Source organism: Pipistrellus kuhlii, unplaced genomic scaffold, assembly GCF_014108245.1.
Source record: "Pipistrellus kuhlii isolate mPipKuh1 unplaced genomic scaffold, mPipKuh1.p scaffold_m20_p_1, whole genome shotgun sequence".
Taxonomy (NCBI): Eukaryota; Metazoa; Chordata; class Mammalia; order Chiroptera; family Vespertilionidae; genus Pipistrellus; species Pipistrellus kuhlii.
In genome coordinates this window covers 132,049,179-132,065,274 of record NW_023425404.1, presented here as the reverse complement: position 1 = coordinate 132,065,274, position 16,096 = coordinate 132,049,179, and the positions used below count along the sequence as shown (strand labels likewise).

At 39.1% G+C, this 16,096-nt stretch overlaps 1 protein-coding gene and 1 non-coding gene across 4 annotated transcripts in view; both read right to left on the bottom strand.

Moving 5' to 3' along the window:
- TBCK (TBC1 domain containing kinase) overlaps positions 1–16,096 on the bottom strand; it is a 162,494-nt gene continuing 146,398 nt past the window's right edge. For all 3 annotated transcript variants that reach the window (XM_045589220.1, XM_045589218.1, XM_045589221.1), the window contains one exon: positions 1–1,658. In XM_045589220.1, the coding sequence (XP_045445176.1) occupies positions 1,548–1,658 (111 nt within the window). In that variant the 3' untranslated portion in view covers positions 1–1,547. The remainder of the gene's footprint in view (positions 1,659–16,096) is intronic.
- On the bottom strand, positions 9,295–9,426 carry LOC118710620. The gene has a single exon (XR_004985461.1). It is a non-coding gene; the product is annotated as a small nucleolar RNA SNORA51 (small nucleolar RNA).

The window sequence follows — 16,096 nt, the reverse complement described above, 5'->3', positions numbered from 1 at the left end:
TAATAGGTACAGGTTTTCTTTATTGGGGTGATGGAAATGCATTGGAATTTGGTGGTTGCACAATTTTGTGAACATACTAAAAAACACTGAGTTGTACGTTTTAAAAAGTGAATTTTATGGTATGTAAATTATCTCAATAAAAAAAAAAATACAGAAACTCAATAAAAACAGCAACAATAAAACCATGCCCAGAAAGTTGAAGTGAGGCTCTTATTAAAATATTGTGCATAGGTAGTTCTAACACTAAAGAGGAACATAAGTTAAAGATGAAAGAACATGTTTTAGTTAGATCAGTGGTCAGCAAACTCATTAGTCAATAGAGCCAAATATCAACAGTACAACGATTGAAATTTCTTTCGAGAGCCACATTTTTTAAACTTAAACTTCTTTTAACGCCACTTCTTCAAAATAGACTTACCCAGGCTGTGGTATTTTGTGGAAGAGCCACACTCAAGGGGCCAAAGAGCCGCATGTGGCTTGTGAGCCACAGTTTCCCAACCACAGAGTTAGACTATATTCCTAGTTTTCCTTATAGGTAGGTGTGGCCATATATCTAAGTTCTGGCCAATGGTATATAAGTGGAAGTAACATGTGCAACTTCTGGTTTTTGTTATTAGAGAAGCACATTTCCCCTTCTTTTTCATATTTTCTTCCTTCCTTCTTTCTCCCCTCCATATTTTTTTTCCTTCCTTTCTTCCTTCTAAAATGCAGATGTGATGGTGAGAGCTGAGCACCCATCTTGATCCATGAGATGGTAACAGTGTGTTGGGGGTGGTAAAACAATGAGAAAAGACACTTGAGTGATTATGAAAAAGTATACTATCCCTAGACTGACTAAGCAAGAAAGTTCTAGTTCGTTTAACTCACTCTTATTTGGGGTTTTCTGCTACAGAAGCCGAACAAATATTTTACCTAATTTGAAAGGTTTCATTCTTTCATTTTTTTTGGTAAGTAGATTATTATTACTTTCTTCAATGAGCTACATTCTTTTTCCTCTAAACATGCACACACACACACACACACACACACACACACACACACACACAACTTGTCTGGGCCAAAAATGAGTTACCAAATGCAGCATTTACTTATAAGGAATGCATTATGAACAGCCTTTCACTTTTCATTACCATGGAACGATGATTTCAGCTCACATTCAACCTATATTTCCAAATGCCCTTGTTAGGGCTGTCTCTTCAGTGCGATGGGAGACAGCTCTTTTAGTGCAAGTAAGATTTCTTGATAATGCCAAATCTGCCTTGTCAGCCAATTCCTCTGGCTTATTGTCGCAATGTGCTAAAAATACATGATCAGATTTCACTGTTAAGAAAATTCTTTCAACACATGTTCAGTCAAGTTTGTTGCTTGGTAGTTGAATATCTGGGTCATGAGATTAAAAAAAAAAAAAAAGTCTCCTGACAGCACTATGGAAAGGTAACACTCAGGAAGCCGACTTCTGTCTTAGAGTGGCCAGGCTGTGAGGGGCTGGGCTGTGCTGCTGGGAGCTGATGCCTCTCCGTCCTTTTGACGGTCATCCTCTGGGCTCTTCATATTTGAGGAGAGGGGACGGTGAGGAGGCCTGTTGGCTTGATCTTATTAATGCCACCATCTAGAATACAGATTCTTGGATATTTCATCTTCACAAGATGTGCTGCAAACTGGAAAAAAAAAAAAAAAAAAAAAAAAAAAAGAGGCCGGTTTTATAGGGGATATACAAAATTTGTATTTGCCCAATCCCATGATTTTTCTCAAGCTGTGAAAAACAAAACTAAAAATACTATTTCTGTCACTGTGGCAACGTTAATTTGGTTTTAAATAAAAATTAAATTACCACATGTTGACACACAACTTCTTTATGCTATGAAATAAATGTATCTCTTTAGTTCTCTTTTAAACTTGTTTGGATAGGCAATAAATATTCATGTAAACAATTCAAACAGCATAAAAGGGTATACAGTGAGAGGTAAATTTCTCCTACTTCTGTTCTCAATATCCCTTTCAAGAGGTGATTAACATTCCTATTTTTCATGTATGTTTCCAATGACAGTCAAAAAATTCTCAAATCTATATTTAACATTTTTTTATCCTCATCCAAGGATATGCTTTTATTGATTTTTCAGAAAGAGAGGAAGGGTAGGGGGAGAGAGAGATCTACATGAGAGAAACATTGATTGCATCTCATACACAACCCAACCAGGTATCAAACCCACAACCTAGATATGTGCTTTGACCGGGAATTGAACCTGAAACCTTTTGGTATATGGGATAATGTTTTAACTAACTGAGCCATCCGGACAGGGGTATATTAAACAATTTTTTATATTATTGCCAACTTGTTAGTTATGGAAATTGAACACACAATGTCCCAGAAAGAACCTATAAACTGGTTGTAATATGTTTTTGGAGCAACTGCAATCAACAGTTTGAGACCATAAACTTGAATGAATTTGAAGGGATTCTTCTAGATGTCTAGCAAAAAAAGGACTTTGAAGTTATGAAGACATCCATATGTCTCCCCAATCTGGATCATGTCTACTTACCCAGGATCACTGATTCTTTTTCTCCATTCCTCATACCTTTGGTTGTGCAGGTCACCCTGTTGGGAACATGCTCCATTTCCCACCAACTCCTGGCCCCACCTTTATTTCCTCCTCAAAAGCTCCCCCACCCTTACCTGTCTACCTAACTTCTTCCTTTAAAAAAAAAAAATAATAAAATATATATATATATATATATATATATGAGTGTGTGTGTGTGTGTGTGTGTGTGTGTGTGTGTGTGTGTTTTCTTTATTGATTAAGGTATAAGGTATTACATATGTGTCTTTACCCCTTACCCCCATTGCCTCTCCACCTGCTCATGCCTTCACCCTCCTAGTGTCTGTGTCAATTGATCTCTACCCCTCCCTTCCCTACCTTCCCTCCAAGTTTTGACAGTCTGATCGATGCTTCTCTGTCTCTGGATCTGTTTTTGTTCATCAGTTTATGTTGTTTATTATATTCCAGAAATGAGTGAGATCATGTGATATTTATCTTTCTCCAACTGACTGATTTCGCTTAGCATAATGCTCTCCAGGTCCATCCATGCTGTTACAAACGGTAGGCGTTCCTTCCTTTCTATAATACATCAATGTAGTATTTCACTTATGTACCACAGGTTTTTAATCCACTCACCTGCACTTAGGCTGTTTCTAAATCTTAGCTATTGTAAATTGTGCTGCTATGAACATAGGCGTGTATATGTCCTTCTGATTGGTGTTTCTAGTTTCTTGGGATATATTCCTAGAAGTGGGATCACTGGGTCCAATGGGAGTTCCATTTTCAGTGTTTTGAGAAAATGCTATACTGTCCTCCACAGTGGCTGTGCCGGTCTGCATTCCCACCAGCAGTGCAGGAGGGTTTCTTTTTCTCCGCACTCTTGCCAGCACTCGTCATTTGTTGATTTCTTGATGATAGCCATTTTGACAGGTGTGATTTGGTACCTCATTGTCGTTTTGATTTGCATCTCTCAGATAATTAGCATGTTTTCATATGTCTCTTGGCCTTTTGTATGTCCTCTTTTGAAAAGTGTCTATTTAGGTCCTTTGCCCACATTTTGATTGGGTTGTTTATCTTCCTTTTGTTAAGTTGTATGTTTGAGAATAAATGTTGGAGATTAAACCCTTATCGGTGATAACATTGGCAAATATGTTCTCCCATGCAGTGGGCTTTCTTGTGGTTTTGCTGAAGGTTTCTTTTGCTGGGCAGAAGCTTTTTATTTTGATGTAATCCCGTTTGTTTACTTTCTCCTTAGCTTCTGCCAGAAACCGAAACCGAACTTTGTCACTGGTAATAAAATGTAAAGGGAACTGGCCAACCTTGATGGCTCTGAATGGCCGAAGCTATTAACTCATTGACTCTAGTTTGAGTCACTAGTGGTAAAATGTAAAAAGAGCTGGCTAACCAAAACCAAACATTGTTCCCTGGTAGTAAAATGTAAAAAGAGCTGGCCAACCTTGATGGCTCTGAATGGTGGGAGCTCTAGGTAGTTGAGGCAACTTTGTCAATCATATGTAAATTATTGTTGATTTTCTGTTGTTGGAATTTTCTGTCTAAGAGATGTCTTTGTCTCAGAATCTCAATAAAAGGAATGGTAAAAGGCCAGAGCATGGAGTAGTCCTCCCCTAGAGGTGGACTCCTGCCTGGCCCTCATTTTCCCAAATTAACTATTTTCTAGCTTCTTCATTTTAGTGTGTGTCCACCACTATACTGTTCCAAAGCAGGTAGTCCATGGACAATATTTTGAAAAATATTTTCTTAAGCCAAAAGCATAAAGGTATCGGCATGTAGGGTGACTAGATGCTGCTGGACTGGGACTCAGTAGTCTTTGAAACAACTCACATAAACGGGTCCCCATACTCCTGACCCTGCCAATCTTCTCCATCTTCTCCAGTGCCTTTGCAGAGATTCAAATGGCTGTTCACACTTCAGATCCTATACTCCTTACAGCCACAGAGGGAATCCTTAATGGTAATTAATGCTGAACAGCAAGAATGCATCAGTATTTCAAAAGGTACCAAGTTACCTAGAGTGAGCTGCTCTTCATCCTGTTCTCGATATTTCTCTTTCTACCCAGTCCTTAAGAACAGAGGCACCGGGCTCAGCGGCCCGAGTCATGTGCTGGCAGCACAGCCTCTGGCACCATATGATTATTGAAACACCTTGGCTTCTTTCTCCCATTTGTGTCAGTACAATTACCATTGAGGGTGGAATTCTAAGATAAACATGCCATCACTCAAAATGCCTTGTGGATAAGCAGTCTTAGTGCTCAGTACTTTCACAACACTGAAGAAGTCTGAAAAAGAGTAAGCAAGGACTTGCTGCGCATTTACCTAATCTCCCTTAAACTATGCGGTAGAGCTGGGAAGGGTACCCCCAGTTGCTGTGAGGAGGACAGAGGATGGGCTGCAGAAGCTGGAAATGGGGAAGACAAGGGCAAGCAGGGCGCTGCTGTGTGGGGTCTAAGAAGAAAACCAGAGACGGAGTATAAAGACGTAAGAAAAGGTTAGGTGCCTTGAAGAAGAAAGCAAAGTTGTGCTCAAGTAATGAAAAAGAACAAGCGTTACTTAACAAAAAGATAAACAACCTAATCAAAAAATGGGCAACTCACCGGGACTGGTTTGGCCCAGTGGATAGAGTGTCGGCCTGCGGACTGAAAGGTCCTGGGTTCGATTCCGGGCAAGGGCATGTACCTTGGTTGCGGGCACATCCCCAGTGGGGGGTGTGCAAGAGGCAGCTGATCGATGATTCTCTCTCATAGATGTTTCTAACTCTCTATCCTTCCCCTTTCCTTCCTCTCTGTAAAAAATCAATCAAATATATATATATATTTTTTAAAAAAGGGCAACTGACCTAAATAGATACTTTTCGAAAGAAGACAGAAGGAAGGCCAAGAGACATATGAAAACCTGCTCAAGGTCGCTAATCATTAGAGAGATGAAAAAGAACAAATGTTGAGTTTTCAGGTTAAAATTGTGAGTTCTGCTCCTCTGATCCTCTGCGTGTGGTTCCATATGTGTGTTCCATATGGGCTTGAACAGCGAGGCCATCGCTTCATCTTTTCCACTCCGATCATGCAACAGCTCCTCTTCTCCAGCTTGTCATTCATTTGCTCATTCAGTTATCAATCACACATTCAGGGAGCACCTACTAAGGACCAGGCGCTGCTCCAGTTTTTGCAGTGCTTGTAGTTTAGTGGAGGAGCGAGTAACAAGCAATATCGCGTGGAATGGATGGCTACTACGGAAGCAGTTCAGGACTTCTGAATTCATCAGGAATTAGAAGAGACGTTCCCCCTTCTCCATCCTCTTTCATTATTGACACCTGAAGGGAATGAGGACCTGGATGTGGTGGCCATGTGCAGTGATTAGGTCACTCGTCTCTGTGGCTATAGCCTGGCAGGTCAGGGAGGAAGAAAGGGCTGGGAATGTACGGGGGTGGTTTCCATCTTGTGAAAAAAGCCACGTTACCCATGGAGAAGATATGGCGGAACACAGGCGAACCAGGCATGTGGAGTTCAGGCTGCCGTCTACCTTTTGCTCTCCATCAGGCAGGGCTTTGGCAGCGTCAGTGAGTGAGCCTGCAAGGTACCGGACTGGCTGGTTAAGGTCCTAGTGTAGACTACAAAGCTGCAGCTTTGGGAGAGGCCTGAGGGCAAATGGCAATGATGAACCTAGAGGCACTGAGCATGCTCCTGGTGGAAGTGGCAGGATACCATACTGGACCAGGGGTGATGAAGTCACAGGATCATCAGGGTGCTTTTGGAAAAGAGTGATACTCTGGGCCAATAAACAGTTTCTTAGGATGGAGCTCCAGGTTTTGTTCTTCTTGTTGTTTGTTTGTTTTTAAAGCCTGCCAGGTGATTCTATTGTATAGTCAGCATTGAAAATCATTTTATTAGATAACGGGCATCATTTGCTGGTTGGGTGTGTCTGGGACCTCAAACTGCAATTTTTATAGGTATAGTCCCGTGTGGAGAGTAAGTTACTTTGCACTAAAGAGGCTAACAGTTCGTAGGGCTGGGATTGGTGAGAGCAATCCTAGGCGGAGAGAATGGGGCGCCTCAAAAGGCACAACCAGCAGAGACAGAGGGCCACATCCATGTGGGTCATGATTTGCTGGGACAGGTTTTGGGATCACGACTGCAGGCTCAGCTGCATTTGTGGGTGGCACACCCGGGTGGAGGGGCAGCACTCTTGCATTTCTGTCATTCCTCTGGTTAGTAGGCTTTGGTGGTAGTATTCATGTCTAGGGCTGGGGTTGGCACACCTCAAAACAGCGCTGTCTGGAAGTGGCAGGCTCTCGTGGTGCCACTCCATCGTGTTTTCTGTGAAGAGGCTGGTAGGTGTGTCCAGAGGAAGTCAGGAGAAGGATGAAGGAGAGGGATTTCTGATCTGCCACAGAGAAGTGCAGGGTAAGGCCAATTACCGAAAAGCTGAGAACAGGCGAGGAGAAACATGTTTGTCTCCGGGTGTCCTGGGACTCAGGTTCTGGGAGAAGCAGGAAGCTAAGAAAACTGGGCTCAGCAAGATTCTGCAAGGAGCACGAAAAAGATAGCTAATTTTCTTGATGTGAAATTTTGGCCTTCGTGAGTTTTAAGTTCATAATGGGGACTGAACAGTTGGCGTGAGTCTGCTAATGCTCTGGTGAAGCTCAATCTAAGAAGTCTTTTTCTCTCTCCCATTTTATTTGTCCACTCCTTTTTCCCCCCAAATAATGCTAAATTTTGGATATTGAAATGATCACTTTTGGTTGGGCATGGAACTGAATACGGGAACTGGCAATTATCATTTGATAAGCAGCTATAGTAATTTTATTTTTCTTGACTTTATGGATGTGAAGCTGATGCTACATTGTCTTATGTGAGCTCTTGACCCTATGAGATACTGGAAATACGGTGCACATTTATTATTTCTCACACTGTGTGGTTGGGGCTAGGCTAATAGATGCAAATCATGTATCTATGTCTAAGAGTTGACTTAGCCAATTCAGATAAGCATATTTGAGATAATAGAATATGAGGTAATTTTTCCATCTAGACAATAGTGTGGTCTTGGGTTAATATAACTTAAGTGCTGTCATGTCCTAATTATTTAAGATATTTCTGGGGTCATTAATAAAATTTTTGATCATTTCCATTTCCCAACTCCGAGATTCCAATTAGGGTCTAGTAATAATTAATGTCGTTTTTAAACATTCGTTTAAAATCTTGCTTGGCGTTGACTTGTATTGACACAACCTTCAAACACGTGGTATCTACAGAACGTGTGAAGTGCAATTAACAAGTTTTGCTTGAAAAAGTTTGTGTTTGGTTTGGTTTTTGTTGCAAAACTAGGGCTAAGAAGATGGCGGATGAAGAGCATATTCGGCACTGTATGCTTTACGAGTTCCAATTAGGAAGAAAAACAAGTGAGGCTGCAAAAAACATCTGTAGTGCTCTTGGTCAAGATGCAGTTAGCGCCAGAAAATGCCAGCATTGGTTTGAGAAATTTCGCGAGGGAAATTTTTCGTTAGATGACAAGAGTGGTCGAGGCCGTGTGTCCAATTTTGATCAAGAAGCTCTTCAAGCTCTTTTGGTGCAAAATCCTCAAATTACCCAACAAGAGCTTGCGACAACTTTAAATTGTTCACAAAAAACAATTTCCAATCAATTGCGTGCACTTGGCAAAGTCCAAAAGTTTGGAAAATGGGTTGACCGACAACAACCGTAATCCGAGTCACAATTTGCAGTTCGCTCCTCTCTCGTCAAAACCGTTTGCCGTTTTTAGAGCAAATTGTTACCGGAGATGAAAAATGGGTGCTGTATATTAATTTGAAAAGGCGGCCTCAATGGTTGGACAAAAATGAGGCTCCGCAGCCCATGCCAAAACCTGACTTGCATGCGAAAAAAGTGATGTTGTGTGTTTGGTGGAATTTTAAAGGAATTCTTCATTATGAACTTTTACCATCTAACCAAACCATTACAAGTGCAGTGTATAGTGCCCAATTGGAAAGGTTAGCCCAAGCTTTAAGAGAAAAAGAACCCACGCTGATTAATTGGAAGGGCGTAATTCTTCACCACGATAACACACGACCGCATACTGCAAGAATCACTGCTGAAAAACTGCGCCAGTTGGAATGGGAAGTTCTCCCTCAGCCTGCATATTCTCCTGATATTGCCCCTTCCGATTACCATTTGTTTCGTTCTTTGCAAAACTTTCTTCTTGGAAAAATATTTAATAATGAAGAATGCCTCAAAAATGCATTGACCGAATTTTTTGCATCAAAATCACAAGAATTTTACAACAGAGAGAATAAAATGCTTCCTGAGCGTTGGGCACAAGTAGTAGAAAACAACGGCAACTATATTGTTGATTAAATTTTGTTGTATTGTTTAAATAAATTCGATTTAAAAAAGTATTAGAAAACGACATTAATTATTATTAGACCTAATAGAAGCACAAGAACTATGGCAAAAATTATTACGAAAGAGGAAGGGATTATTATCTAATACTTACTGATCTCTTCCCTTAATGATATAGTTAAAAATAATGTTGAGGTTTATTTTAAGAGTACTATCTAAGATTATTTTCTTAAATAAACTACATAAAGAACCCTCTCGGTGCTGTTGGTGGAAGTAAACTGGTGCAGCCACTATGGAAAACACTATGGAGGTTCCTCAAAAAATTAAAAATAGAATTACCATATGATCCAGCAACCTACTAGTGGGTATAAATCCAAAGGAAATCAAGTCTGAATCTTTTTTTTTTTTTTTTTTCAATGTCTCCCCATTCACAATTCAGACCAGACAAAGAGCCTGAGCTGAGGTGTATATGGGGTAGGTTTACTCTGCCTCCTATTTCTGTACAGTCAGTGTAAGCACACAGCCTGTGGTAAGCACCAGGAGGCCCAAATCTGAATCTTGAAGAGCTATTTGAACTTCCTTGTTCACTGTAGTATTACTCACAATTGTCAACATGGAAACAACCTAAGTGCCCATTCATGGATGATGGATAAAGAAAATATAACACACACACACACACACACACACACACACACACACCCCATAATGGAACGTTATCAACTTAAAAAAGGAAATACTGCCACTTTTGACAATATGGGTGAACCTGGAGGACATGATGCTAAGTGAAATAAGCCAGATTGGCAAAGACAAATACTGCATGATCCCACTAATATATGGAATAAAAAAAAGTCCAACTTACAGAAGCAGAGCAGAATGATGGTTGTCAGGAGCAGGGGTAGATGGAAGAGATGGCAGATGTTGGGGAAAGGGTACAAAGTTTCAGTTATGCAAAACAAAAAGGTTCTGGAGAGCTAAGGTACAGCAGGGTGACTGCAGTTACTACATACAGCAAGTGTAACAATATTGTATTGTATACTTGAAGACTGCTAAGAAAAAGGAAAGAAAACAGTAACTGTGAGGCGATGAACATGCTAATTAGCTCGACTGTGGTGATCACTTCACAATGTAGTCATATATCTAAACAAAGCTGTACACCTTCAATTCTCTTTCATTGAGTTGTCTTTATCAGGTTTAGGTATTAGAGTGATGGTGGCTTCATAGAAGGAGTTTGGAAGTGTTCCTTCCTCTTGAATTTTTTGGAATAGTCTGAGGAGGATAGGTTTTAGTTCTTCCTTGAATGTTTGGTAAAACTCTCCTGTGAAGCCATCTAGCCCTGGGCTATTGTTTGCTGGAAGCTTTTTGATGACTGTTTCAATTTCTTCCCAAGTCACTGCTCTCTTGAGATTTTTAGATTCTTCCTGATTGAGTTTTGGAAGTTTGTATTTTTCTAGGAATATGTCCATTTCCTCCAGGTTGTTCTGTTTGTTGGAATAGAGTTGTTCGTAGTATTTTGTAACAATCCTTTGTATTTCAGTGGGATCTGTTGTTATTTCACCTCTTTCATTTCTGATCATGAACATAGATGCCAAAATCCTCAACAAAATTCTAGCAAATCGGATCCAGCAGAGCATCACGAAGGTCATACACCATGACCAAGTAGGATTTATTCCAGGAATGCAAGGTTGGTACAATATCCGCAAATCAATAAACATGATACATCACATAAACAAATTGAAAGATAAAAATCATATAGTCATATCAATTGATGCAGAAAAAGCATTTGATAAAATCCAACACCCTTTCCTGATAAAAACTCTCAACAAGGTGGGAGTACAAGGATCATACCTCAACATAATAAAAGCTATATATGATAAACCCACAGCCAACATCATACTCAATGGGCAAAAACTAAAACCATTCCCTCTAAGAACAGGAACAAGACAGGGATGCCCACTCTCGCCACTCCTGTTTGACATAGTACTGGAAGTACTAGCCATTGCAATCAGACAAGAGGAGGAAATAAAAGGCATCCAAATTGGAAAAGAAGAAGTAAAGTTATCCTTATTTGCAGACGACATGATATTGTATATAAAAAAAACCAAAAGACTCCATTAAAAAACTAATTGACTTAATAAATGAATTTGGCAATGTAGCAGGATACAAAATTAATGCCAAGAAATCTATGGCATTTCTAAACAACAACAGCGAATTTACAGAAACAGAGACTAAAAAAGCAATTCCATTTACCATCGCACCAAAAAAATTAAGATACCTAGGAATAAACTTAACTAAGGAAGTAAAGGACCTATACGCGGAAAACTACACGACACTGAAAAAAGAGATAGAGGAAAATGTAAACAGATGGAAGAACATACCATGTTCATGGATTGGTAAAATCAACATAATCAAAATGTCCATTCTTCCTAAAGCAATCTATAGGTTTAATGCACTCCCTATTAAAATACCAACAGCATATTTCACTGACCTAGAAAGAACTCTCCAAAAGTTAATTTGGAACAATAAAAGACCCCGAATAGCCACAGCAATCCTGAGAAAGAAGAGTAAAGTAGGAGGGATCTCAATACCAGACTTCAAACTGTATTACAAAGCCACTGTTCTCAAAACAGCCTGGTACTGGCACAAAAACAGACATATAGATCAATGGAATCGAATTGAGAACCCAGATATCAATCCAAATCACTATGCTCAATTAATATTTGACAAAGGAGGCACGAATGGAATCAAGACAGTCTCTTCAATAAATGGCGTTGGGAAAATTGGTCAGATACATGCAAAAGAATGAAACTAGATCACCAACTTACACCATGCACAAAAATAAACTCAAAATGGATATAGGACTTAAACATCAGATGGGAAACCATAAAAATACTAGAAGCATCCACAGGCAACAAAATCTCAGATGTATGCCAAAAGAACTTCTTCACTGATACTGCCCCTAGGGCAAAGGAAGCTAAAGAGAAAATAAACAAATGGGACTACATCAAAATAAAAAGCTTTTTTACAGCAAAAGAAACCATCAACAAAACAACAAGAAAGCCCACTGTGTGGGAGAACATATTTGCAAATGTTAACACTGATAAAGGTTTAATCTCCAACATCTACAAACAGCTTATACAACTAAATAAAAGGAAGATGAATGATCCAATTAAAAAATGGGCAATGGATCTAAATAGAATATTTTCAAAAGAAGACAGAAAGAAAGCCAAAAGGCACATGAAAACATGCTCAAGGTCACTAATTATCCGAGAGATGCAAATCAAAACAACAATGCGGTACCATCTCACACCTGTCAGAATGGCCAACATCAACAAATCAACAAAGGACAACTGTTGGTGAGGTTGTGGAGAAAAAGGAACCCTCGTGCACTGCTGGTGGGAATGCAGACTGGTGCAACCATTGTGGAGAACAGTGTGGAGTTTCCTCAAAAAACTGAAAATGGAACTCCCATTCGACCCAGTAATCCCACTCCTAGGAATATATCCCAAGAAACTAAAAACACCAATCAGAAAGGATATATGCACCCCTATGTTCATAGCAGCACAATCTACAATAGCTAGAATCTGGAAACAGCCTAGGTGCCTGTCAGCAGATGATTGGATCCAAAAACTATGATACATCTACACAATGGAATACTATGCTGCCATAAAAAAGAAGAAATTCTCATCATTTGCAGCAACCTGGATAGAACTAGAGAACATTATGCTGAGTGAAAGAAGCCAGTCAATAAAAGAGAAATACCACATGGCCTCACTCATTTATGGACATTAAAAAACATTATAAACTGACAAACCAAAAGATAGATATAAAGACAGTAAAGCAACAAGCAGACTGTAAAATTACACCAGGGAGAGTAGGGAGATCTGGAGGAGATAAGAGATCAACCGAAGGACTTGTATACATGCATATAAGTACAACTAATGGACACAAAACTCTGGGGAGGAAGGGTATGGGAGGGCAATGTTAAAATATGTACAGAGATAATAATTTAATAAATAAAAAAAATTAAAAAAAAAAAAAGCTGTACACCTTCAATATATACAATTCCTATGGGACATTGTACCTCTTTAACACCGAAAAGAGTACTGCCGGCATAAGGTGTGAAGCCGTTTCCATAGTAATAAAACAGTGGCTGCCTTACTTCCTTATTTCACTCCCAGAAGTTAAACCAGCAGCAGGGCTAAAGCAAGAAGGTGAACACAAGGTGAGTAATCATCTTGCATCCTCCTACAGGCACTTGTGACAAGGAGTACAACAGGGAATTCCAGGAAGTTATACACTGGAAAATGGTTAAATTTGATAAGAAAAAAATTGGGAGTTTACAAAACACTATTATGTGGTCCAGGTTTTCTAAACACTTAACCATGTTTATTTTAAGGACAACTATTCTCATGGTGCCTGGGATATTCAGAATCCATGCTCTGGTATATCTATAGTCTTCTATTTTTGGAAGCATTATTTGAGATTAGGAAATTTGATAGTGTTAGAGATCTTAATTTTTTTTTAATTAAATTATTATCTTTGTACATATACCATTGCCCTCCCCCCCCCCCCCCCCGAGATCTTAAATTTTAAAAATAGTTTGTGTTATATAAGGGAATATATAACTAATTATAGTGCATTAACTCAACTGTTTTCTGTTGCCTATAGTTTCTGTCTCCGTTTCATCTCTTCCCATTCTGTCTCTTTAATTTTTTATTAGAAAAAATATAAATATATATATATATAAACCAGACAATCAGATGCTAGCCCTGCATGTGCTGTGCATATTGTAATTTTATTAAAATAAAAAGTTGAACTGCATATTCAAAAAGAACCAGACAAGAATGGTAACTAACACCCGGTTTCAATAATTATAACTCATAGCCAGTTAATTTCCTTTATTACTCCCATCACTCCTCTCAACCACATTTATTGTTTTCATGTAAATCCTGTAAGTCATTTAGTCCATAAATGTGTCTTTGAAATAAGACCTTTAAAATATATCCATAGTACCTAGAAAATCTTAACAATAACCACTTAATATAATGAAATATTCAGTAAGTGTTCACATTTCCAATTACTTCACAAATATCATCTATTCATCTATGTATCATTCATTCATTTAATTATATTTACAACCTGTTTATTTGCATTAGGATCCAAAAAGTTCCACACACTGTGATTAATCGATATCTTAAAATCTCTTTTAATCTATAGCTTTGTGCTATCTCTTTTCATTTCTTTGCAAGAAGCCTATTCTTTCTCAAATCCATCCTAATCAGACTTTTGTCTCCAATCATTCCCCCCAAATACACATATAAAGCTCAACAATAACCCTTCTATGTCACATTGCCAAATCTAATTTTTAAAAGTGAATTTGAATCTGTTTGACCCATCAGCATCATCTGACACATTTGATCATACACCTCCTTTTCAAAATCCTCTTTCATTAGCCTTCAGTATACCACTCTCTCCTACTTCTCCTGCCTTTCTAGTTGGTCTTTCCAGTCTCCTCTGGTGGGTTTTCCTTATTTTCTTGACTTCCACCCCATGCCTGTCTTCTGACTTTTTCTTTTTTGTCTCTGCATTAATCCCCTGTTAATCTAGTCCCATGGGCTTTAAGTCCCATCTATACATTGATGACTTTAAATTTATGACTTTGGCCTCTAATTAAGCTTCTCAAATTTAAGCTTCAAAAGAGAACAATTGCCTGGCCACTGTGGCTCAGTGGTTAGGAGATGAGAAAGAGAAAGAAAGAGAGAGAGAGAGAGAGAGAGAGAGAGAGAGAGAGAGAGAGAGAGAGAGAGAGAGAGAGAGAGAGAGAGAGAATGTCCATGTGAGAGAGAAACATCCATCCTTGCCTCCCGTATAATGGAACCTGAAGCCTAAGTATGTGTCCTGATCAATATCAAACCTGTGACCTTTATAGTGCACAGGACGACACTCAACTAACTGATCCACTTGGCTGGGCTCCACTTTCAACAGGCACACAGCTGAGTCAGTTCTCTCTGTGATTTGTCTTGGATCCATTTCGTCTCTTCCATTCCCTGCTTCTACTCCATTTTAGACCCCAATTACTCTTGAACCACTTAAATGGCTCTTATGCTTTCAGTTTACCTGCACTTTGCTACCTACATGAGAAAAGACCCTCGGGAGATCTTGAGACCCCGGTCACTGTTGTATACAGTTTTTTTTTTTGTTTTTTTTTTTCCTTCTTAGGGCCATTGTCCTTAAGCAAAGTGAGTCAGGACCTGTGGGTCCCTCCCAAGAAATGCCTTGCTTATTTACCTTCAGAAAGAACAATGGGTAGGTAGTATCTAAGAGCTCGTAGGGGAAGTTTCAATAAGAAACTTTCCAATGGTATCTAAAGTTTCTTTGCATTTTGAGGACAGAGAAATTCTTTATTTCAGACCTACCATAAGTTGCTTATATAAATACATGCATTTATATAAATACATGCCAAATAAGAAAGAGAGGACAGTACCAGGATGCGATCAGATGCCTTGAATCCCGTGATTCAGCAGTGAGGCCATTTCCCTAATCTCCTCTAAAAAGTTGCAGAGCTTTGGCTGTCAGTCTCAACAAACCCCTTCTGTGGTCTTTCCCCTGAAGTAACTGGAGTTTGCTAGCACTGGGAGCTTAGAAACTATTTAGATAGTGGGAAACTGCAAGCTTCTGACAGAAGATCAACATAAAGATAAAATTGGAAAGAACCTTCATTGAGTGAAATTCTTAAACTGATCTTTAGTTTTTGGCGTTTTAAAATTCCTATTTCACTGGGATCAAGGGTAAAAGGGAGAGAAGACACTTTAAAAGTAATTTTTCAAATGACTTACTAAAATATAGCTGATTGTCATGTTTCTTCTTAAAAACCTTTAATAGCTCCCACTGTAAAACCATAAACTCCTTAGCACAGCTTTCAAGACCACCCTTCACCTGACTCTCCACCCACCTGCAAACAGCCTTACCTGCGGCCTGTGCTCTTTCCTTTGCCTGGAATGTTCCCTCTTCACTTTGGTCCTTGTCCCAACACTTTTCCTTACTGAAATTCTACCCATAATTCAAAGGGTAGGTCTGTCATCACCTTTTTTATGAAGCTTTAGGAATCCCTCATTTAACTGGAAGAAATTTTTCCTTTCTCAATGATTTTCTAGGACTTTATAAATTTCATATAGCACATGCCACATTCTGCTTTAAGTTTTAACCAGTTGTACAC